Source organism: Neoarius graeffei, chromosome 18 (genome assembly GCF_027579695.1).
Source record: "Neoarius graeffei isolate fNeoGra1 chromosome 18, fNeoGra1.pri, whole genome shotgun sequence".
In the NCBI taxonomy this organism is placed as follows: Eukaryota; Metazoa; Chordata; class Actinopteri; order Siluriformes; family Ariidae; genus Neoarius; species Neoarius graeffei.
Genome location: NC_083586.1, coordinates 24,285,818 through 24,308,261, shown reverse-complemented (window position 1 = coordinate 24,308,261; position 22,444 = coordinate 24,285,818). Strand labels below are relative to the sequence as shown.

At 43.8% G+C, this 22,444-nt stretch overlaps 1 protein-coding gene and 1 long non-coding RNA gene across 2 annotated transcripts; both read left to right on the top strand.

The window, feature by feature from the left end:
- The first annotated feature begins 210 nt into the window (after positions 1-210).
- Positions 211-21,187, top strand: LOC132866668 (interferon-induced protein 44-like). The gene is made up of 6 exons (XM_060899450.1): positions 211-339; positions 19,005-19,215; positions 19,430-19,582; positions 19,862-20,021; positions 20,669-20,769; positions 20,931-21,187. The coding sequence occupies exons 2-6, from the start codon at positions 19,024-19,026 to the stop codon at positions 21,102-21,104; spliced, it is 780 nt and encodes a 259-aa protein (XP_060755433.1). The 5' UTR covers positions 211-339; positions 19,005-19,023; the 3' UTR covers positions 21,105-21,187.
- Positions 16,612-18,561, top strand: LOC132866667 (uncharacterized). Its single transcript, XR_009650610.1, has 3 exons — positions 16,612-16,672; positions 17,301-17,356; positions 18,435-18,561. It is a non-coding gene; the product is annotated as an uncharacterized LOC132866667 (long non-coding RNA).
- Positions 21,188-22,444: the final 1,257 nt, after the last annotated feature.

Genomic DNA, 22,444 nt, shown 5'->3' with positions numbered 1-22,444 from the left:
AATATCATGCATCAGAATAAACCCGTCCCGGAATCCTACCCCGGGGTGAGAGGGGTATTTACAGTGCAGTGTCTGATGCTACCTGCGGGTGAAGATCAGCCATAATCGGTCATCTGATCTAACTACAGACATCAGAGCGCTGCTGCTCCTCCTCCTCTTCATACCGCTGATCTGCAGATCATCATCACGGAAATGAGGAATGGAATATGATATAAACACCCTCGAAAGTGGGCGGGAACTTTAACATGTTGCACCTCAAGCGGATATAAACTTCCGGCTAGACTACGGGTTTCAAAATAAAAGTCCTACATAGACAGATCCATATTTCTGTCCCCTGCAGTGAGTTCCACCTAGACAGCCGCAAGAGGGGGTGAAATCACAAAAAACAGGCTGAAGTCTCATGGATGCTCGAAAAGTATTCTAGTGGCTCTCGCACTGAGCTCGAGATAAAATCTGGAGAGCTCATAGGCTTGTCAGAGTGAAGCCAGCTGGCCGCCATTTTACCACTCCCATCGTGAGTGTTAGACCACTGGAAGCTACACAACATTGAAAATTAGAAAAATTAGAAGAAAAATGCCTGCGTGTGCAGCAGTGAACTATACAAATAGGCAGGTCAAAGGTTGTTGATGGACATTTCACTTGTGAGTACTGGTAGCTAGGGTGTGATCATTTTTATACTTGTGTATGAACTGAGTAAATTAGCCTCAAGAACCTAAATGAAAGAAGGACCAGAGTCTGAGGCAGAAATGGCAGTGAGGGATATATCTGTGAAGAATCTCAGTCATCCAGGTACATAGTAATCTGTGGTTGGTAGAAGAGAGCAACTGGACTTGCTTGAAGATTCTTGAAAACGTTTTGCCTCTCATCCGAAAGGCTTCCTCAGTTCTGTCTGACTAATAGGGAGTATCAAGTATTTATCCTCTCATCGATCATCATAGAATCCGAATCAGAATGCTGATGGCTGCATTGTAGGTGGCTGATAAAAGATGTCATAGACCCCCACCTCTGTTCACTGATGGTCGTTCCAGGTTGACAAAAATGAACGATCCTCTCTGGCTAAGATGTCTGCCAGTTTTCTGGAAATCCTCTCATACTCCCGCTCCCGTCGAAGGGATCTCATCCCAAAGTGCGTAGTTAGTCAGACAGAACTGAGGAAGGCAAAACGTTTTCAAGAATCTTCAAGCAAGTCTAGTTGCTCTCTTCTACCAACCACAGATTACTATGTACCTGGATGACTGAGATTCTTCACAAATATGTTTCTACGCACTTTGGGATGAGATCCCTTCGACTGGTGCGGGAGTATGAGAGGACTTCCAGAAAACTGGCAGACATCTTAGCCAGAGAGGATCGTTCATTTTTGTCAACCTGGAACGACCATCAGTGAACAGAGGTGGGGGTCTATGACATCTTTTATCAGGCACCTACAATGCAGCCATCAGCATTCTGATTTGGATTCTATGATAATCCATGAGAAGATAAATACTTGATACTCCCTATTAGTCAGACAGAACTGAGGAAGCCTTTCGGATGAGAGGCGAAACGTTTTCAAGAATCTTCAAGCAAGTCCAGTTGCTCTCTTCTACCAACCACAGATGGCAGTGAGAGATGCAAATAAAAAGAGAGATGTGATTGTTCTAGTTTGGTCAGTAGTTATTTTCATTTACCTAAGGCTAAAAACAATTGATGATGTCAATCATCTACACGTCACACCCACTTGTACAAATTGACAAAATGTGAATTGATTAAATATCAAATAACATGAGAAAATAATCCTGTTTCAACAACTGTCGTAAATAGAAAGGAAGTATTGTACAGCCTTTGTGTTGGTATAATAATTAAAGTAACTAAATAAATTAGATATATAAGGAAGAATAAGTAAAGAGAAAGGTACACTGTATAAGAGAAAAACTGAAATAATATCCGTAAAAATAATTATAGTTGTAAAAAAGAGCCATTAAAAAAATGATCAAGGACTGAACTGGAAAAAGGAAAAAAAACAATAATAGTGAAGAGGAGCGCTATAAAGATATGTAAGGAATGTGGCTAAAGTGGAAGAGGAGGTAATGAAAGGGGGAAAAAACATCAGGAGATACTTTTATGGGGCAAATTTGATCGGATACCACACAAGCCGAATACTCGTGATGGGAGTGGTAATATGGCAGCCACATGGCTTCACTCGTCTCTACAGCGGGTAATAGGCTATGAGCTCTCCAGAACTTATATAGAGCTCAGTGGGTTCTTGGTACTAATTTAGCTTTAGATGAAGGTGACCAGAATTATGAGAAGAAAATTGGGAACATTTTCAGTTCGGCGGTGAAAACATCATGAAAATATCTAATGTTTTCATCTTTGTAATAAAAAGGGGGGACATTTCTGGTTTTCATGTATTTTGATCATGCATTGCATAAAAAGTGGGATTTTCCTCACTGAGTGCACTGTAGGCTGATTCTGCAACTGCTTTAGGTTAGCATTAACTGAAGACAATGTGAAAATCTCTGGTATGGGTACAAAGTTTAGATTTATAGACTCTTACATTGTAGGTTAGCTGAAATAGATGTTTTAGACCCATGAAAGTAAATATATTAAATTAATTACCGTATATGCCACTAGAGTGGCAGCTACAGTTATCGACACCTTAACAACCTTTTCGCCATTGCAAAAGTACAAAACACTTTCAATACGGAAATTGTGCATGAATAATTACTCAAACTTCCACTGAAAAAAAAAATGGGTTGATTCCCGATTACTTAGCATATCAGATCACGTGACACCGTTCCACAATTATCGACACCCAGATGATTATTTATTTTAAAAAAAATCGGTATGTCGTATTAAGTTAACATAGTTTTTATTTAAAATCTGTTTTACACAGACTTATATTTAGTACAAAATATATTTATATAAATATACTGATGTCGCTGCTTACATGAGGAAGTAATTATAATGTTTGTAAACAAATGAACTGATAATGTTTAACCTGCGTCAGAAAATCTTTTTGTTCCACTTTCTGCCCACTTTCTAAGTATTTTCGTAGATCACATTTTGTTAATCATTCATTGTTGTTTGCATTAATTTCTAGTTTTGTAGTTTACCAATAAATGTCAACAGGCAATTGATATTGTAACCACATGGAAATCCCGGTCAAAGGTCGCACGTCATTCCTCGAACCAAAATAGAAAATGTCTACTGATATTGTAATATGTGGTAGACATTTACAACAAACTGCAAAAAAAAAAAAAAAATTCTGAATGGAAGAGAAAAATGTGACTATTTCAAGCATGTAATTTTTTTTTATATGCTAGGAATTTAATTCTGGTCTAATTCTATTTATTGCAATAGGATTCCAAATATTCTGTAAGCATTCCATTCTGTTATGAATTGGAAAAAAATTATTATAAATCACAGCACGTTTATTTTTTTAAAGTCCTTCATCTACTTCAATACTGTTACACAAAGATTGATACAAAACAGTTGTAAATGTGACTTAATTCCACAGGGTATCAATAATGGTGGATAAAAGTGATCAGAATTATCGACACCTTACGTGACTTCTCAAACGTGTGTACAGATACAAAATGGCGACTGTCAAATGAAAGAGTAAGAAACAAAGTAGGTTTCGACAAGGAGATTTAGCTGATCATGCTAAACAAAAATTCCATCTCAGGTAACGAACTGTGTCATCAGACAACAAGATCGGGGGGGTGTCTTCCGGTTGATTAATTAACCAATAATAACTGTTGTAACTGAAACTCACCTTTGTAAAATTGTTTTTTATTGGTAAATCTGAAAGGTGTCTAATGATGGATTGTCGATAATTGTAGCCACCTCTCTAGTAAAAAAGAGCCATTCAAAAAAATGATCAGACACTGAACTGGAAAAGGAAAAAAAACAATAATAGTGAAGGAGAGCGCTATAAAGATATGTAAGGAATGTGGCTAAAGTTGAGAAAATAAGAGGAGGTAATGAAAGGAAAATAACATCAGGAGATACTTTTCTTGGGGCAAATCTGATCGGATACCACAGTTTAACACATAAGCCGAATACACGCTACGGGAGTGGTAATATGGTGGCCACATGGCTTCACTCATCTCTACAGCGGGTAATAGGCTATGAGCTCTCCAGATTTTATATAGAGCTCAGTGGGTTCTTGGTACTAATTTAGCTTAAGATTAAGATGACCAGAATTCTGAGAAGAAAACTGGGGGCATTTTCAGTTTGGCGGTGAAAATATCATTAAAATATCTAATGTTTTCATCTTTGTAATAAAAAGGGGTGACATGTCTGGTTTTCATGTATTTTGATCATGATCATAAAAAGTGGGATTTTCCTCACTGAGTGCACTGTAGGCCGATTCTGCAACTGCTTTAGGTTAACATTAATTAAAGACAATGTGAAAATCTCTGGTATGGGTACATAGTTTAGATTTATAGACTCTTAAATTGTAGGTGAGGGGCGGCATGGTGGTGTAGTGGTTAGCGCTGTTGCCTCACAGCAAGAAGGTCCGGGTTCGAGCCCCGTGGCCAGCGAGGGCCTTTCTGTGTGGAGTTGGTATGTTCTCCCCGTGTCCGCGTGGGTTTCCTCCGGGTGCTCCGGTTTCCCCCACAGTCCAAAGACATGCAGGTTAGGTTAACTGGTGACTCTAAATTGACCGTAGGTGTGAATGTGAGTGTGAATGGTTGTCTGTGTCTATGTGTCAGCCCTGTGATGATCTGGCGACTTGTCCAGGGTGTACCCCGCCTTTCGCCCGTAGTCAGCTGGGATAGGCTCCAGCTTGCCTGCGACCCTGTAGAAGGATAAAGCGGCTAGAGATAATGAGATGAGATGAGAAATTGTAGGTGAGCTGAAATAGATGTTTTAGACCCATGAAAGTAAATAAATTAATTACCGTATATGCGACTAGTAATGTACAATGTATTTAAAAATATACAAAACACACAACACAATTTCAATAAACAGTTTACTTCAATCCAAGCAATTTCAAGGTATTATTATTATTATTGAGGATACAAATGATTCCCTATCTCCCATAGCCTAAATTGTAGCCATCACAGAATTGATGACCTCGCCTAAATGAGTAGCCTTAATCAAAATGTGTTGTCCACTACACATCACAACAAATTATACAAATTACTGACACTTTGGTAACATTAATCCAGCCACTGGGGGTGCATAAGCATACTCTTGGTGCCGGTCCCAAGCCCGGATAAATTGGAAAGGGTTGTGTCAAGAAGGGTGTGGCAGCGGGGGCGTGGTCAAGCGCCGGTCTGTGACAGGAGGGTGGAGCCGGGGAAGGTGAGTGGCAAAATCGCGACACCTGAGGATAATTAACCTGTGTTTGTGTGTGTGTTTTCCCAGTAACTGCTCCCTATTTAAGGAGGCAGAGAAAGAGGAGAGGGAGCGCAACCCGGGACCAGACAAGTGTGCGTGTGTGTGTGTATGGAAGGAAATATTTAGACTGAAAAGTTGTTAAAATAAATAGATTTATCTGCCTCCAAGCATTGTCCTGCCGTCCTCTGTGCTCCACCCACACTCGAAACTCGCTACAGTGGTGCTGAAACCCGGGAAAAAGGTGGAGCACCAACACAGCAGCCCCATGGAATCCTCCCCGTTCGCGGACTTGGTCCACGCCCTCGCCACGGCTCAGCAGAGCCAGCACCAGGCACTTGTCACGCTCCGAAAGGAGCAGGAGCGCCGCTTTGAAGCCCTGGTGCTGGCCCAGCAGGAAGATCGAGAGGCGTTCTGGCGTCTCCTCGCGGTGGCGGGGTCCACCAGCGCCCCGGCCGCGGGCCCGTCTCCCCTCACCGTGACCAAGATGGGCCCGCAGGACGACCCCGAGGCGTTCATCACATTGTTCGAGCAGGTCGCCGAAGCCTCGGGGTGGCCGATGGAGCAGCGCGCGGCGCGCCTCCTCCCCCTCCTGACGGGAGAGGCGCAGCTGGCCGCACTACAGCTCCCCGCCGACCGCAGGCTGGCCTACGCCGATCTTTGCCAGGCTGTCCTCCAGCGCGTGGGGCGCACGTCGGAGCAGCAGCGCCAGCGCTTCTGCGCGCTGCGGATGGAGGAAGTCGGCAGCCCGTTCGCGTTCGGCCAGCAGCTCCGGGACGCCTGCTGGCGGTGGCTGAGGGCCGAAGATCGCGACGCCGAGGGAATCATCAACCAGGTGGCGCTGGAACAGTTCATCGCCCGCTTACCAGCCGGAACCGCGGAGTGGGTCCAGTGCCACCGCCCGGCGTCGCTGGATCAGGCCATGGGACTGGCGGAGGATCATCTGGCGGCTGTTCCGGCGGCAGGACAGTGGAAGTCATCAGCTTCTCTCTCCTCTTCTCTCTCTCTTTCTCTCCCCCCTCCTCCCGTGTCCCATCCTCTCCCCATTCCCCCACCGCGGAGGCGGGGGCCGGCTCCACCCCAGCGGCCCGCCGCACCCGTGGTGCCCTCCCGTTTCTCCCTTCTGTGTCTGTCTCTCCCCCCCTCAGGTGAGTGAGCCCCAGAACACAGCTGCAGAGGGAAGGCCCGGGCCGGTCTGCTGGCGCTGCAGGGAACCGGGCCACCTGCAGCAACAGTGTGCAGTGATGGAAGTGGGGGCGGTGGTGCGGATCCCCGACGCGCCAGAGGCTGCCCTTGATCGGGCCAGAGCGTATCGCATACCGGTAAGTGTACAAGGGGCTACATATCAGGCGTTGGTGGATTCAGGTTGCAATCAGACCTCAATCCACCAAAGCCTGGTGCAAGACGAGGCACTGGGGGGAGCACAAGGGGTGAAGGTGTTGTGTGTGCATGGGGATATTCACAGCTACCCGTTGGTGTCGGTCCACATACATTTCAGAGGGGAAAAATCGATAGTGAAGGCGGCGGTTAATCCTCGCCTTACCCACTCTTTGATTTTGGGGACTGATTGGCCGGGATTTCGGGGTTTAATGGCACGCATAGTAAAGAGTGGGTTCTGCCAGTTGACAGGGGAGGGTCCCGGTGTCGCTTTGGCTGGAGCTGTGGTCGCAGAGCCGTCTACGTCATCTCCGCGACAGAGTGAGGAGCCACCAGCCCCTCCTCTTTCTATTAGGGAATCCCTCGCGGATTTCCCACTGGAACAATCGTGAGACGAGACTCTGCGACACGCGTTTGACCAAGTGAGAGTAATCGATGGTCAGACGCTCCAGCCGAACGCCACCCCGTCCTTCCCCTATTTTTCCATTTTGAAGGATAGGTTATACCGAGTGACGCAGGACACTCAGACAAAAGAGCGAGTCACCCAATTGTTAATTCCAAAGAGCCGCCGGGAATTGGTATTCCAGGCGGCTCACTTTAATCCCATGGCTGGACACCTCAGGCAGGATAAGACACTCGCCCGGATAATGGCCCGATTCTATTGGCCGGGGATTCGTGGCGACGTCCGTAAGTGGTGTACGGCGTGCCGCGAATGCCAGTTAGTAAATCCAGCGGCCATTCCAAAAGCGCCCTTGCGCCCCCTACCATTAATCGAGACCCCGTTTGAAAGAATTGGGATGGATCTCGTCAGGCCATTAGATCGGTCAACACGAGGGTACCGCTTTATATTAGTTCTGGTGGACTATGCAACGCGATATCCGGAAGCGGTGCCTCTTCGCAATATCTCAGCACGCAGTATTGCGGAGGCCCTCTTCCACATCATCTCCCGGGTTGGAATCCCGAAAGAGATTCTGACTGACCAAGGCACCTCGTTTATGTCACGGACACTGAGCGACCTGTATGGGCTACTGGGTATTAAGCCGATCCGCACCAGCATGTATCACCCACAGACGGACGGTTTAGTTGAACGGTTCAATCGCACCCTCAAGAACATTATCAAAAAATTCGTAAGTGAGGACGCACGTAACTGGGATAAGTGGCTCAAACCCTTGTTGTTCGCAGTGCGAGAGGTCCCCCAAGCCTCCACGGGGTTCTCCCCATTTGAATTATTATATGGGCGTAAGCCGCGCGGCATCTTAGATGTCCTGTGGGAAAATTGGGAGGAGGGACCTTCACAGAGCAAAAACGAAATTCAGTACGTTATGGATCTGCGCGCAAAACTCCACACGCTCACCCACCTAACTCAGGAGAATTTGCGGCAGGCCCAGGAACGGCAAGCCCGCCTGTACAACAAGGGCACGCGCCTTAGAGAGTTCACTCCGGGAGATAAGGTACTCGTCCTGTTGCCCACGTCGAGCTCCAAATTAATCGCCAAGTGGCAAGGACCCTTTAAGGTCACACAGCGAGTCAGGGACGTCGACTATGAGGTTAGGCAAACGGACAGGGAGGGGGCGCTACAGATCTACCACCTCAATCTGCTGAAACTCTGGAACGAGGAGGTCCCCGTGGCGTTGGTGTCGGTAGTTCCGGAGAAGGCGGAGCTGGGGCCGGAGGTCCAAAAAGGGTCATTGGCAACACGTACCTCTCCGGTCCCCTGTGGAGACCACCTCTCCCCGACCCAACTCACGGAGGTCGCCCAGTTGCAGGCCGAGTTTTCGGATGTGTTCTCGCCCCTGCCCGGTCGCACTAACCTCATAGAACACCACATAGAGACGCCCCCGGGGGTGGTAGTGCGGAGCCGTCCTTATAGATTACCCGAACACAAAAAAAGGTGGTTCGGGAAGAACTTCAGGCCATGCTCGAAATGGGCATCGTCGAGGAGTCCCACAGTGACTGGAGCAGCCCGGTGGTCTTGGTTCCCAAGGCCGACGGCTCGGTCCAGTTCTGTGTGGACTATAGAAAAGTCAACGCGGTGTCTAAATTCGACACATACCCAATGCCTCGTATTGATGAGCTGCTCGATCGACTAGGCACGGCTCGCTTTTACTCGACACTGGATTTGATGAAGGGATATTGGCAGATCCCCTTGACTCCATTATCCCGAGAGAAAACGGCCTTTTCAACACCGTTCGGCTTACACCAGTTCGTCACACTTTCTTTTGGGCTGTTTGGGGCGCCCGCTACGTTTCAGCGGCTGATGGACCGGGTCCTCCAGCCCCACGCCACCTATGCGGGCGCTTACCTAGATGATATCATCATTTATAGTAATGATTGGCAGCGGCACCTACAACACCTGAGGGCCGTCCTTAGGTCGCTGAGGCGGGCGGGACTCACTGCCAACCCGAAGAAGTGTGCGATTGGGCGGGTGGAAGTACGGTATCTGGGCTTCCACTTGGGCAACGGGCAGGTGCGTCCCCAAATTAATAAGACGGCAGCGATTGCGGCCTGCCCAAGGCCCAAGACCAAAAAGGGGGTGAGGCAGTTCCTGGGGCTGGCTGGCTACTATCGTAGGTTTATACCTAATTATTCAGACGTCACCAGCCCGCTGACTGACCTCACTAAAAAGGGGGCGCCAGATCCGGTCCAGTGGATGGAGCAGTGCCAGCGGGCTTTCTCTGAGGTAAAGGCTGCACTGTGTGGGGGGCCACTCCAACCCTTCAACTTCAAGGTGGTCCACAGGCCGGGGGCGCAGATGGTCGTGGCGGACTTCCTCTCCCGTCAAGGGGGGGGGGGGGGAGTCGGCCGCGGGCCGGACGAGCGCCCGGCCTGAGTCGGGCGGTGGGGGTATGTGGCAGCGGGGGCGTGGTCAAGCGCCGGTCTGTGACAGGAGGGTGGAGCCGGGGAAGGTGAGTGGCAGAATCGCGACACCTGAGGATAATTAACCTGTGTTTGTGTGTGTGTTTTCCCAGTAACCGCTCCCTATTTAAGGAGGCAGAGAGAGAGGAGAGGGAGCGCAACCCGGGACCAGACAAGTGTGCGTGTGTGTGTGTGTATGGAAGGAAATATTTAGACTGAAAAGTTGTTAAAATAAATAGATTTATCTGCCTCCAAGCATTGTCCTGCCATCCTCTGTGCTCCACCCACACTTGAAACTCGCTACAAAGGGCATTCGGCATAAAACCGTGCCAAATCTAACATGCAGATTGAAAAGAGAAGTACCATACCGGATCGGTCGGGGCCCAGATTAACAACTGCCTCCGGTACTGTTGGTCAACAGGGTACCGGTGGAAAGTATGCTACTGTTGTGTCAAATCAGAGAAGGAGAAAGAGAGGGGGGAGGCGTGTTAGGCGTGAGCGTGATAGATGGAAGGGAAGGAGCTTAGAATTGAGTGTAGGAACACTGAATGTGGGAACATTGACTGGCAGAGCGAGAGAGTTAGCAGGTATGATGGAAAGAAGGAAGTTGGACATTTTGTGTGTGCAGGAGATGAGGTGGAAAGGAAGCAAGGCCAAGAACATTGGAGGTGGATGCAAGTTGTTTTATTATGGAGTCGATGGAAAGAAAAATGGTGTTGGTATTGTTTTGAGGGAAGAGTTGGTCAACAGTGTGATTGATATGAAGAGGGTGTCAGATAGCGTGATAGGCATGAAGTTGGAGAGTCAAGGAGTGATAATCAATGTTGTGTGTGCATACGCTCCACAGGTTGGATGTGAGAATGAAGAGAAAGAGTCTTTCTGGGAAAAGATGGATGAAGTGGTAGAAAGTATACCGAGGGAGGAGCATGTGCTGATAGAAGCAGATTTCAATGGACATGTTGGCGAGGGAAACAGAGGAGATGAGGATGTGATGGGCAGATATGGTGTAAGAGAGAGAAATGTGGAAGGGCAAATAGTGGTTGATTTTTCAAAGAGGATGAATTTGGCAACAGTCAATACATACTTTGAGAAGAAAGAGCAGCACAGGGTGATGTTTAAGAGTGGAGGAAGATCTACACAGGTGGACTACATACTCTGTAGAAGGGGTAACATGAAAGAGATTGGAGACTGTAAAGTGATGGCAGGGGAGAGTGTAGCTAGACAACATTGAGTGGTCGTGTGCAGGATGAGCTTGAAAGTGAAAAAGAGGAAGCATGAAATAGTGGAGCTGAAGATTAAGTGGTGGAAACTAAAAGAGATTGATCATCAGAAATGAGACGAGCATTGAGTGGGCATGGAAGTCTGCCAGAAGATTGGGATACTACTGCTATACTAGTAAGAGAGGCAGCAAGGAAGGTGCTAGGGTGGTCATCAGGAAGGAAGACAAGGAGACATGGTGGTGGAACAAAGAAGTGCAGGAAATTATAAAAGAGAAGAGGCTAGCAAAGAAGAATTGGGACGATCAGAGAGATGAGGAAAGCAGGCGGTTATACAGAGAGATGAGACAGAAGGCAAAAAGAGCAGTAGCAAAGGCGAAAGCAGATGCATACCAGGAGTTGTACGAAAGACTGGAGACCAAAGAAGGCGAGAAAGACCTGTACAAACTAGCTAGGCAGAGAAACAGGGAAGCGAGGGATGTATGGCAGGTAAGAGTGATGAAAGATGTAAATGGAAAATGTGCTGACAAAGAGAGTGTATTAAGAAGGTGGAAAGAGTACTTTGAGGATTTATTAAATGAGGAGAATCCAAGAGAGAAAAGGTCAGATTCGTTGGAGACAGCAAATCAGGAAGTAAAGTTGGTTAGTAAGGATGAGGTGAGGGCAGCCATGAAAAGAATGAAGACTGGGAAAGCAGTCGGACCAGATGGTATCCCGATTGAGGCTTGGAGATGTTTGGGTGAAACGGCTGTGGAGTTCCTAACGAGATTGTTTAATAAGATCCTAGAGAATGAGAAAATGCCAAATGAATGGAGAGTGTGCTAGTCCCAATATACAAGAATAAGGGAGATGTACAGAGCTGCAGTAATTACAGAGGGATAAAATTGATGAGCCACACCATGAAGTTATGGGAAAGGGTATTGGAGGTGAGATTGAGAAGAGAGGTAGTAATCTGTGAACAGCAGTACGGGTTGAAGAGCATGTCTGATGCAATATTTGCTTTAAGAATGTTAATGGAGAAGTACAGGGAAGGCCAGAGAAAGCTTCATTGTGTGTTTGTAGACCTGGAGAAGGCATACGATAGAGTGCCGAGAGATGAGTTATGGTATTATATGAGAAAGTGTGAAGTGAATGAGAAGTATATCAGAGTGGTGCAAGACATGTATGAGAACAGTGAAACAGCAGTGAGGTGTGCAGTTGGAACGACTGAATGGTTCAAGGTGAAGGTGGGACTTCATCAAGGATCTGCTTTGAGTCCTTTCTTGTTTGCCATAGTGATGGATAGCTTGACGGACAAAGTGAGGCAAGAGTCACCATGGAACATGATGTTTGCAGATAGAATAGAATGGAATGACCTTTATTGTCATTTTACAATCAATTGTATAACAAGATTAGAAGCTTCTCCCTTTCCAGTGCAAAAAAATAAGTACAAAAAAAAAACTTAAATCCTAACACAAACATTACAAAAATTGAAATACGTATAAAAGTGTCTTATATCCAAGTATGAATATGGATGGCTATGTACAGAATCAATAATAAATTATTTGTATTGCACAGAATGTAAAAGGGACAGTGACAGATGTTTTGCATCATGTCGACATTATATTTGTTTCCTCTCAGAGTTCAATATGGTGATGGTTCTTGGGAAGAAGCTGTTTTTCATTCTAGTAGTCCGTGTTTTAATACATCTGTTGTGCCTCCCAGAAGGAAGCAGCTCAAACAGCTGGGAGGCAGGATGTGAATTGTCCTTAATGATACTCCGAGCTCTGCTGATGCACCGGGTGGTGTATATGTCCATCAGGGAGGGGAGAGGGCAGCCGACAATCCTCTGCACTGCTGCGACTGTCCTCTGAAGCCTCCCTCTGTCTGTAGCAGTGCAGCTCCCGTACCAGGTGGACAAGCAGTACGTCAGCAGGCTTTCAATGGAGGAACGGTAGAAGGCCAGCAGCAGCTTCTGGTCTAGATTGTTCTTCCTGAGGACTCTCAGGAAGTGTAGACGCTGCTGTGCCTTCTTTATAACAGCTGAGATATTGATTGTCCAGGAGAGTAAATGTCCAGGAAATGTAACTTACCGTAAAATACCAAATAATAGCCCGGGCGATTATTTGTCTCAATCACGTAAGAGACCCGGCGCGTATTAGAGACTAGGCGGCTATTTGGAACAGGCGATTAATTCCTTCTTCACAAACACCTTCCCCAAAATCTACCTCAAAACGGGGAAAAAAATCATTCTCAGATAGGCCTACTTTTAACCAGTATAACTTACAGTTTGTTTAGAGTTAGATTACAGATAGCACGGTGCCGACTTCGGGGAATTTTGAAGACGCAGAATGCATCTTCGCATGGCACAGTCGGGGTGGATAAAGGATAAATCACACACCTTTTCCTGTTAATGACTAGTTAAGCGCATGCTTTACAAAATAATCAAGAAACCACACCATTGTCTGTGCGCAGCACTGTGATTTAATTACTCTGCAAAGTTATGGTCACTTGCTATCACCCTCACCCATGCAGCCTCCACCCTTTGCGCTTCGCGATGTCTGTCAATCTGAAATTGCATGGAGGGCGCGACGTTGAAGCAACATACCGTAAAATACCAAATAATAGCCGAGTTCCAATTAACCGCCGAGTTCCCTTTAACGGCCGGGTGTACGCGTGTGTTGTGACAAATAAAGGCCGGTTCCGAATACTCGCCGGGGTCTAAAAAAAAAAAAAAAAGCGTCCGAACGTTCTATCTAGAATCTTGAGGCCCAGCACTTTTCTGGTTTTCTGGTGTTTAAACGATTTTGCATTGCATAGTTTTCTACCGAAACAATATGAATGAATGAATGAATGAATGAATGAATGAAATTATTTCTATAATACTGTTTACAATATTTTGTTACGTGATAATAAACATGCCATTTCAATGTTATAATCTTGGTCTACCGTAATATTTCTTGAGGAATGCAACTCCGTAACTTTTGACAGATGTCTTAGCCACCCCTTTGGGTATACCCAACGAAAGCCAGCGTGTGTGGTGACATTGAGGACTGCGGGTTTCCAAGGTTGGACTGCTGCTTCTGTTAAACGACCTAAATTGCCGAATGCATGCGTCAAAGCACACACTGAGTTTTATTAAAGACCTTATACCACACTCTAAAAAATAAAGGTGCTTCAGTGGTTCTTCAAATCTCTGGATGGTTCCATGGAGAGTCAAAACTCTGTGATGAACCATTACATTATGCGAAAGGTTCTTCACATTGGAAATGGTTCTTCAGAGCCTGGCATTCTCTTACCATTTGCTGGTCAATGCACATAGGCTATGTCTACACAAATCTGTCTTCACTGCTCAAACAAATGGTTTAAATGGTTCTTTAAAGAACTGTTGCATGAATGGTTCTTTGAAGCCCTGAAAAAGGTTCTTCTATGGCATCACCCTGAAGAACCGGTACTGGCCCCATTATTTTTTAGAGTGCATTTCACTTGCCCTTACCCATTCGGATCTGGAAGACGCTTTACAAAAAAGGTGAGAGCGTTCTAACATGCATTTCAGTCTGCTCGCGGCCAATCTAATCCAAGGGGCCTTTTCAACAAGTAATCTGTCGTGCAAGTTGGGCAGAAGCACGCGTCAGGCAGGCAACATGTAGGCCTACAAGTCAGTAACCTATTCAACTAACTTTCATCCGAACTTTAAGTTTTCTACGGGGTCGAGCCACCGTACCAACTCACTCTGGGAATAGGCTCATATCCGCCAAATAGGGAGACGTCTTGGAGAGAAACGTGAGAATGCAAGATGACAGTATGTAGCCACTGCAGGTCACTTATTTTTCAGCATAAGAAAAAACCCTTTGGTTTGACACTTCGCACCCTAATTATGTTGCTTCAACGTCGCGCCCTCCATGCAATTTCAGATTGACAGACATCGCGAAGCGCAAAGGGTGGAGGCTGCATGGGTGAGGGTGATAGCAAGTGACCATAACTTTGCAGAGTAATTAAATCACAGTGCTGCGCACAGACAATGGTGTGGTTTCTTGATTATTTTGTAAAGCATGCGCTTAACTAGTCATTAACAGGAAAAGGTGTGTGATTTATCCTTTATCCACCCCGACTGTGCCATGCGAAGATGCATTCTGCGTCTTCAAAATTCCCCGAAGTCGGCACCGTGCTATCTGTAATCTAACTCTAAACAAACTGTAAGTTATACTGGTTGAAAGTAGGCCTATCTGAGAATGATTTTTTTCCCCGTTTTGAGGTAGATTTTGGGGAAGGTGTTTGTGAAGAAGGAATTAATCGCCTGTTCCAAATAGCCGCCTAGTCTCTAATACGCGCCGGGTCTCTTACGTGATTGAGACAAATAATCGCCCGGGCTATTATTTGGTATTTTACGGTAATTAGGGTGCGAAGTGTCAAACCAAAGGGTTTTTTCTTATGCTGAAAAATAAGTGACCTGCAGTGGCTACATACTGTCATCTTGCATTCTCACGTTTCTCTCCAAGACGTCTCCCTATTTGGCGGATATGAGCCTATTCCCAGAGTGAGTTGGTACGGTGGCTCGACCCCGTAGAAAACTTAAAGTTCGGATGAAAGTTAGTTGAATAGGTTACTGACTTGTAGGCCTACATGTTGCCTGCCTGACGCGTGCTTCTGCCCAACTTGCACGACAGATTACTTGTTGAAAAGGCCCCTTGGATTAGATTGGCCGCGAGCAGACTGAAATGCATGTTAGAACGCTCTCACCTTTTTTGTAAAGCGTCTTCCAGATCCGAATGGGTAAGGGCAAGTGAAATGCACTCTAAAAAATAATGGGGCCAGTACCGGTTCTTCAGGGTGATGCCATAGAAGAACCTTTTTCAGGGCTTCAAAGAACCATTCATGCAACAGTTCTTTAAAGAACCATTTAAACCATTTGTTTGAGCAGTGAAGACAGATTTGTGTAGACATAGCCTATGTGCATTGACCAGCAAATGGTAAGAGAATGCCAGGCTCTGAAGAACCATTTCCAATGTGAAGAACCTTTCGCATAATGTAATGGTTCATCACAGAGTTTTGACTCTCCATGGAACCATCCAGAGATTTGAAGAACCACTGAAGCACCTTTATTTTTTAGAGTGTGGTATAAGGTCTTTAATAAAACTCAGTGTGTGCTTTGACGCATGCATTCGGCAATTTAGGTCGTTTAACAGAAGCAGCAGTCCAACCTTGGAAACCCGCAGTCCTCAATGTCACCACACACGCTGGCTTTCGTTGGGTATACCCAAAGGGGTGGCTAAGACATCTGTCAAAAGTTACGGAGTTGCATTCCTCAAGAAATATTACGGTAGACCAAGATTATAACATTGAAATGGCATGTTTATTATCACGTAACAAAATATTGTAAACAGTATTATAGAAATAATTTCATTCATTCATTCATTCATTCATTCATTCATTCATATTGTTTCGGTAGAAAACTATGCAATGCAAAATCGTTTAAACACCAGAAAACCAGAAAAGTGCTGGGCCTCAAGATTCTAGATAGAACGTTCGGACGCTTTTTTTTTTTTTTTTAGACCCCGGCGAGTATTCGGAACCGGCCTTTATTTGTCACAACACACGCGTACACCCGGCCGTTAAAGGGAACTCGGCGGTTAATTGGAACTCGGCTATTATTTGGTATTTTACGGTATTATTATTATCTCTCATCTCATTATCTCTAGCCGCTTTATCCTGTCCTACAGATTATTATTATTATTATTATTATTATTATTATTATTATTATTATTATTGGCTAACCTCTGAGTCCGTTCTGGGAAAGTAAAAGTAAATACCCAAGTCACACCCAGTTCCAGCTTTGCATCCAACACACCTTGCATGTCTCAGATTTAGACACAGCAGCAGCATACAGGTTCAGCTCTACAGCCGGAACAGAATAAACCGTAAGTATAAACCGTAACTCTGTCGCACTTAATTATCCATTTAAATTAGATTTAACATTTCTCAATCCTATTATTATCAGATAATAATGGCACGGTGGTGTAGTGGTTAGCACAGTCGCCTCACAGCAAGAAGGTTCCAGGTTGCTTGGTGGCATCATGGCAGCTGTGCAGGCAGTTTGGGACATACCAGCATTCTGCGTGGCGGTGCTTCTGTGCTCACTTTGTGCCTCCATGGCGCAGTGTTCTGGGCAGTGTTGCATGGCGGCTGTGCAGGCGGTGTGGGACTTGTTTTTGTGCGCCTTTTGGTGGGACTGTGGCTGCTGCACCACTGGAATGACATCCTGAACTTTATTTGGACTTTTTTCCCCCTGTTTCCTTATAAATGTAAAGCGTACTTGGGTATGAGAAAGGTGCTATATAAATGTAACTTATTATTATTGTCTCTCATCTCATTATCTCTAGCCGCTTTATCCTGTTCTACAGATTATTATTATTATTATTATTATTATTATTATTATTATTATTATTATTATTGGCTAACCTCTGAGTCAGTTCTGGGAAAGTAAAAGTAAATACCCAAGTCATACCCAGTTCCAGCTTTGCATCCAACACACTTTGCATGTCTCAGATTTAGACACAGCAGCAGCATACAGGTTCAGCTCTACAGCCGGAACAGAATAAACCGTAAAATTAAACCGTAACTCTGTCGCACTTAATTATCCATTCAAATTAGATTTAACATTTCTCAATCCTAAATGTTCCTGATTATTGAAAAAAAATAAACATGTTTTATTTATATAAACATAATAATTATGTTTCTGATCTGGACAGACATAAAAGTTTCTTATTATATTATTATCAGATAATAATGGCACAGTGGTGTAGTGGTTAGCACGGTCGCCTCACAGCAAGAAGGTTCCGGGTTCGAACCCAGCGGCCGGCGAGGGCCTTTCTGTGTGGAGTTTGCATGTTCTCCCCATGTCCATGTGGGTTTCCTCCGGGTACTCCGGTTTCCCCCACAATCCAAAGACATGCAGTTAGGTTGGCGTGGGGAGGCCTTGGGCTGAGGTGCCCTTGAGCAAGGTACCAAACCCCTGACTGCTCCCCGGGCGCTCTGGGCTGCCCACTGCTCTGTGTGTGTGCGCGTGTGTGTTCACTGCTTCAGATGGGTTAAATGCAGAGGATGAATTTCACTGTGCTTGAAGTGTGCATGTGACGAATAAAGGTTTCTTCCTCTTCTTCTTAATCGCTTCATTTTTTTTCATTAGAAAAAAAAACATGGCAAGGTAATCTGAATGCTAAATTTTACAGTACCATTTTGAGCAAGAAAAATAAATCTGCCCATATTATTTACAATTTGTTCACAAATAGATAAATCAGTTCCAAAAAAACCCACAAATCTGGTCAGAGGATATAAAAGAGGTTGGAGGCAGTTAAAGATGGAGAAAATATAAGGAATGCAAGACAAATAAAAACTTTTGAACATGAAACATGAAGGTTTCAAAAAGATAATGAAGTCAAGCATGAAGGCAGCTCCACCCTTTAAGTCATCACAAAGACAGTCCTCTTTTCCCGACCTTTCTAAAAGCATGTCCTGTTTTCAAAGTGTGAGACTTTGTTGTGTCCTGCACAGCATTAATTTTTCTCTATTGCAGCAGAATTACATCTGGTTATGATGATTTACAATTACTTTATAAGCTTTAGGGTGAAAATAATGTCTAAAAATAATAAATAACTTATTCAGTGACACATTCCTATGCAGAATTCAAGCAGGAACACATTTGAGGTGTCATTCACAGAGGCCAGAGTCATGAGTTGGAATTGGGTAAGAAAACTGATTATTAACAGAAACAATAGCAGGTCTTAACCCAAAGCACGAAGTAAAATTTCTCACTTCCTAAATCATTATACTTTATGAGCAGCTCAGAATAAAGTGACAATACTTCAATATTTTCTATCTACATATAGTAAAAGAGCAATGAAATGTGTGCTTATTTTATATTGATATTGCAGCTTATTAACTTTTCTCGTCTTGGCTTAAAAACTCCAAGCCCAGATCCAGATCCTGGTAAGTTACTGCTGAAACATAATTTTTAAGCAATGTCATAGAAAGAAACATTTATCATGTCAAAGAAAACTCATATGATAATTGATTCATTAAATTTTTCCTTTTTGGAGAATTGGATCATCCATGGCGGCCAGTGGCATGGAGGTAATACCAATGGCTGCAAAAAACTACAAAGACAAGATTATTGTGTGCTTCAAGATGTAATTACTAGAACAACGAAACTGGAAGAAAATATGTTAATGTATTGGTTTACTTCTTAAATAGTGAAAATAAGAAGAATGAGATGTTGAGATACCTGAAGGATTTCCAGCCAGGTAATGCAGAAGTCAGCGAGATTAAGATTCTGCTTCACGGCCCAATCGGAGCAGGAAAATCGAGTTTTATCAACTCTGTCAGCACCGTCCTCCAAGGATACAACACCACCAGTGCACTGGCAGATTCAAGAGCTGGTCAAAGTCACAGCTTCACTAAGGAGGTAACCAAACAATAGAATATTTACTGTAATAGACTGAAGCCTGGACATTGTTTCCCTGAACTTCAGTGAATGTTTAACATGTTTTGGTCTCATTTGATCTCGTATCTAATTTACAGTTGGATCGAGCTGGATATATTATTTTTTAAGATTTAACTGTGTTTTAGAAAATCTTAACAGAATCTTGAAATAAGACACTCCTGTATTTTGTGTCCAGTTTAAAATTCACAGGCTGAAGAAAGAAAGGCCTGGAACTTTCTATCCATTCACCCTTTCTGACATCATGGGTCTGGAGCCAGGGGAGTCAGAAGGAGTGCAGACTGAAGATATAATCAAAATATTAAAGGGCCATGTGAAAAGTGGTTACACTGTAAGTTCATGACTTATTATGAGAATTTTGTATTCTCCAGAAGAAGTTTGGTTATGGCAATGACAACATAAGATGTGAAAAATTCAGACGAACAAATTTTAACATTATGATAGATTAATATTTCTCATAACTAATTACCAGTATTCACTGTTGTTACTGAATAATTCACGAGTTAATATTAGTACTTTGTTTCTGAAGTTCATTCAGTCTCATGTACATCTAAAAAGCATTTGAGGTGGTTCTTTTCACCTCTAAACATAAAGAACTTTGTTCTTTCAGTTTAACCCTGTAAAATCAACTGAGGAATGTGATCAAAAGCCCAGCCTGAAAGACAGAGTACACTGTCTGGTGAGTGTTCTACCAGCGGACAGAATCTCCATCACCTATGACAATGTTTTTCAGAAAATGAGAGCTGTTCGGGAAAAGGCAAGGGACTTAGGTGAGTTTTTACATACACGATATTGCCGAAAGTATGTGCCCCCTGACCATCACACCCATATGTGGTTCTTCCCCAAACTGTTCCCACAAAGTCTGAAACACACAGTTGTATAGAGTGTCTCTGTACACTGTAGCATTACAGTTTACCTTCATTGGAACTAAGAGTCCAAACCTGTTCCAACATAATGTCCATGTGCACAAAACGAGCTCCATGAAGACATGGTGTGTTAAGGTTGGAGTGAAGAGCTTGAGTGTCCTGCACAGAGTCCTGACTGAACTCAACCCCACTGAACACATTTGGGATGAACTGGAACATCCGACTGCACCCCAGACCTCCTTAATCAATAAAGTTCTATTTAATCTAATCTAATCTAAACACCATCAGTGTCTGATCTCACTAATGCTCTTGTAACTGAATGAACACACATCCCCACAGACCCACCCCAAAATCTGGAAAGGGATGTTCAACAAGCAGGCACGGGTGTGATGATCAGGTGTCCACGTACTTTTGAACATATACTGTAATTATGGACAGAAATCTGGTCATCTATAAAACTATTTGTACCATGAGTCATGTTTTTGCATGAGTAGGGTCATATAAATGAAAGCTAGATAGTAATGAATTGTTTGTTTCTGGTGATTTAACAGGGATTCCTCAAGTTGTCATCATGTCACTGGTTGACAAAGCATGTCCCCTTGTTAACAAAAACCTGGAGAAGATCTACACCAGCAAAAAAATCAAACAGAAGGTGAGAAAAACAACAACAGTCATCTTTTCCTCCCTTTATTTACTGCCTGTAGGTCTCCCATCTACTCTTTGGAGTTTTTCAGCAGCATAGAACCCTTTAACAGACGTAAGAGTTTTATATTAACATTATTCCCCCAGTATAACGTCTTTTTTTTGTCATAGATGGAAGAGTGCAGTGCTCAACTGGGAGTCCCGATGAACTGCATCTTTCCTGTGATGAACTACCATGAGCAGGTTACCAACGACTTGCACATGGATATTCTGATTCTCATGGCAATCACTAATATCATTAGCTTTGCCAATGACTATGTTGAAGACCAGGTTTACAAAGAATAAGTTCCCCTTGTTTCTTGTTTAATCTCAAACATGCAACTGGATTGTTTCAGGAATTCACAGAGGTTTACTTAGAGACTATTAAAACAAGCTTAATCATTTCACTTGCAGTGATTACATTTTCATTGAGAATATTTAGTGATTATGATACATGAAATACATTGGAAAATTATCATCTATCATCTTTTTTTGCTATTATCTTTTATGACTGATATCTTTATGACTTTATGACAATGATATTGTTTTAATGAAGGTCACTTGGAGCATGATTTTCTCTTTTTTCCAATTTTAATGTATACAACAAGAGTATAAATAAAAGACAGATTTACAAGAGAGACACCGTAGGAGTAATCTTTACTATTGACATTTTATGGGGTTAATATTCTACCTGGCCAAAAAAAATAAATTTGCATACTAATATTTTATTGGAAAGCTTTTATACATTTACCCCCAACTTTCCCAAACTCTCACCTTTTCCATGATTCATTGTTGCGTCATAGCGGAAGCTGGTATCTTTCTTCTGCTCCACTCTGTTGACATTTGTAGCTAATGCTAACTGCTAGGTACCGTAGGTAAGATCAAAGATGACTAAATGAAGGTTACCCGGGTCCGATTTTCTGACGTGCTCTGGGGATAATACAATCACAATGTCCCATCCGTCTACCCTCACGGAATGGATAGACGACATGAAGTTGTGGCCCAACATCAGCTACATTGAGAGTGTCAATTATTTTATTCTTAGTGAGGGTTTTGATGGTAAGGAGCTACAAAAGCATGGAGGCGTACGATTATCTACACAGTTATAAAATTGGGAAAATTATGTGTAAAAGAGAGGGCAAGTTTGTTTGCTTAAAGGCTAAGGTTGAGCCTACCCAGAGCATGAACAAACCCAAACACCTGACTTGGGTAATGATGAGAGCCAATGGCATGATAGAAATGGCCAGCTGTTCCTGCATTGCAAGGTTAGGGAAATCCTGCAGTCATGCAGCAGCTATCATCTGGAAGGTAGACCATGTCAGAGTAGAGCTATTGTATTATTGTATTTGTTTACTAATTATGTAGTGCGAGTCCATTTAGAATAGAATAGAATAGAATAGAATAGAATAGAATGCCTTTATTGTCACTATACCCATGTACAATGAGATTAAAAGCATCTCCAATAACAGTGCAAACAGCGTGTAGAAAAGAAAAGAGAGAAAAAAAAAGGTGAGGGTGTAAGGTGCACAGTCCTGAGGCGTATGTGTTGTGTTTCACATTATGGAGTGAGGTATTGGACATTTAAAGTATTGCACAGAGAGAGTCATATTATAAAGTACTGTACATTATAAATTATTGCACGAAGA

What these genes read in the sequence shown, in the direction of transcription:
- LOC132866668 (XM_060899450.1), top strand. Translation starts at nt 19,024, where the DNA reads ATGTTGAGATACCTGAAGGATTTCCAGCCAGGTAATGCAGAAGTCAGC. An exon ending in ATGTGAAAAGTGGTTACACT is followed by an intron (nt 19,583 to 19,861) that starts GTAAGTTCATGA and finishes TTGTTCTTTCAG; the next exon opens with TTTAACCCTGTAAAATCAAC. An exon ending in GGAAAAGGCAAGGGACTTAG is followed by an intron (nt 20,022 to 20,668) that starts GTGAGTTTTTAC and finishes GTGATTTAACAG; the next exon opens with GGATTCCTCAAGTTGTCATC.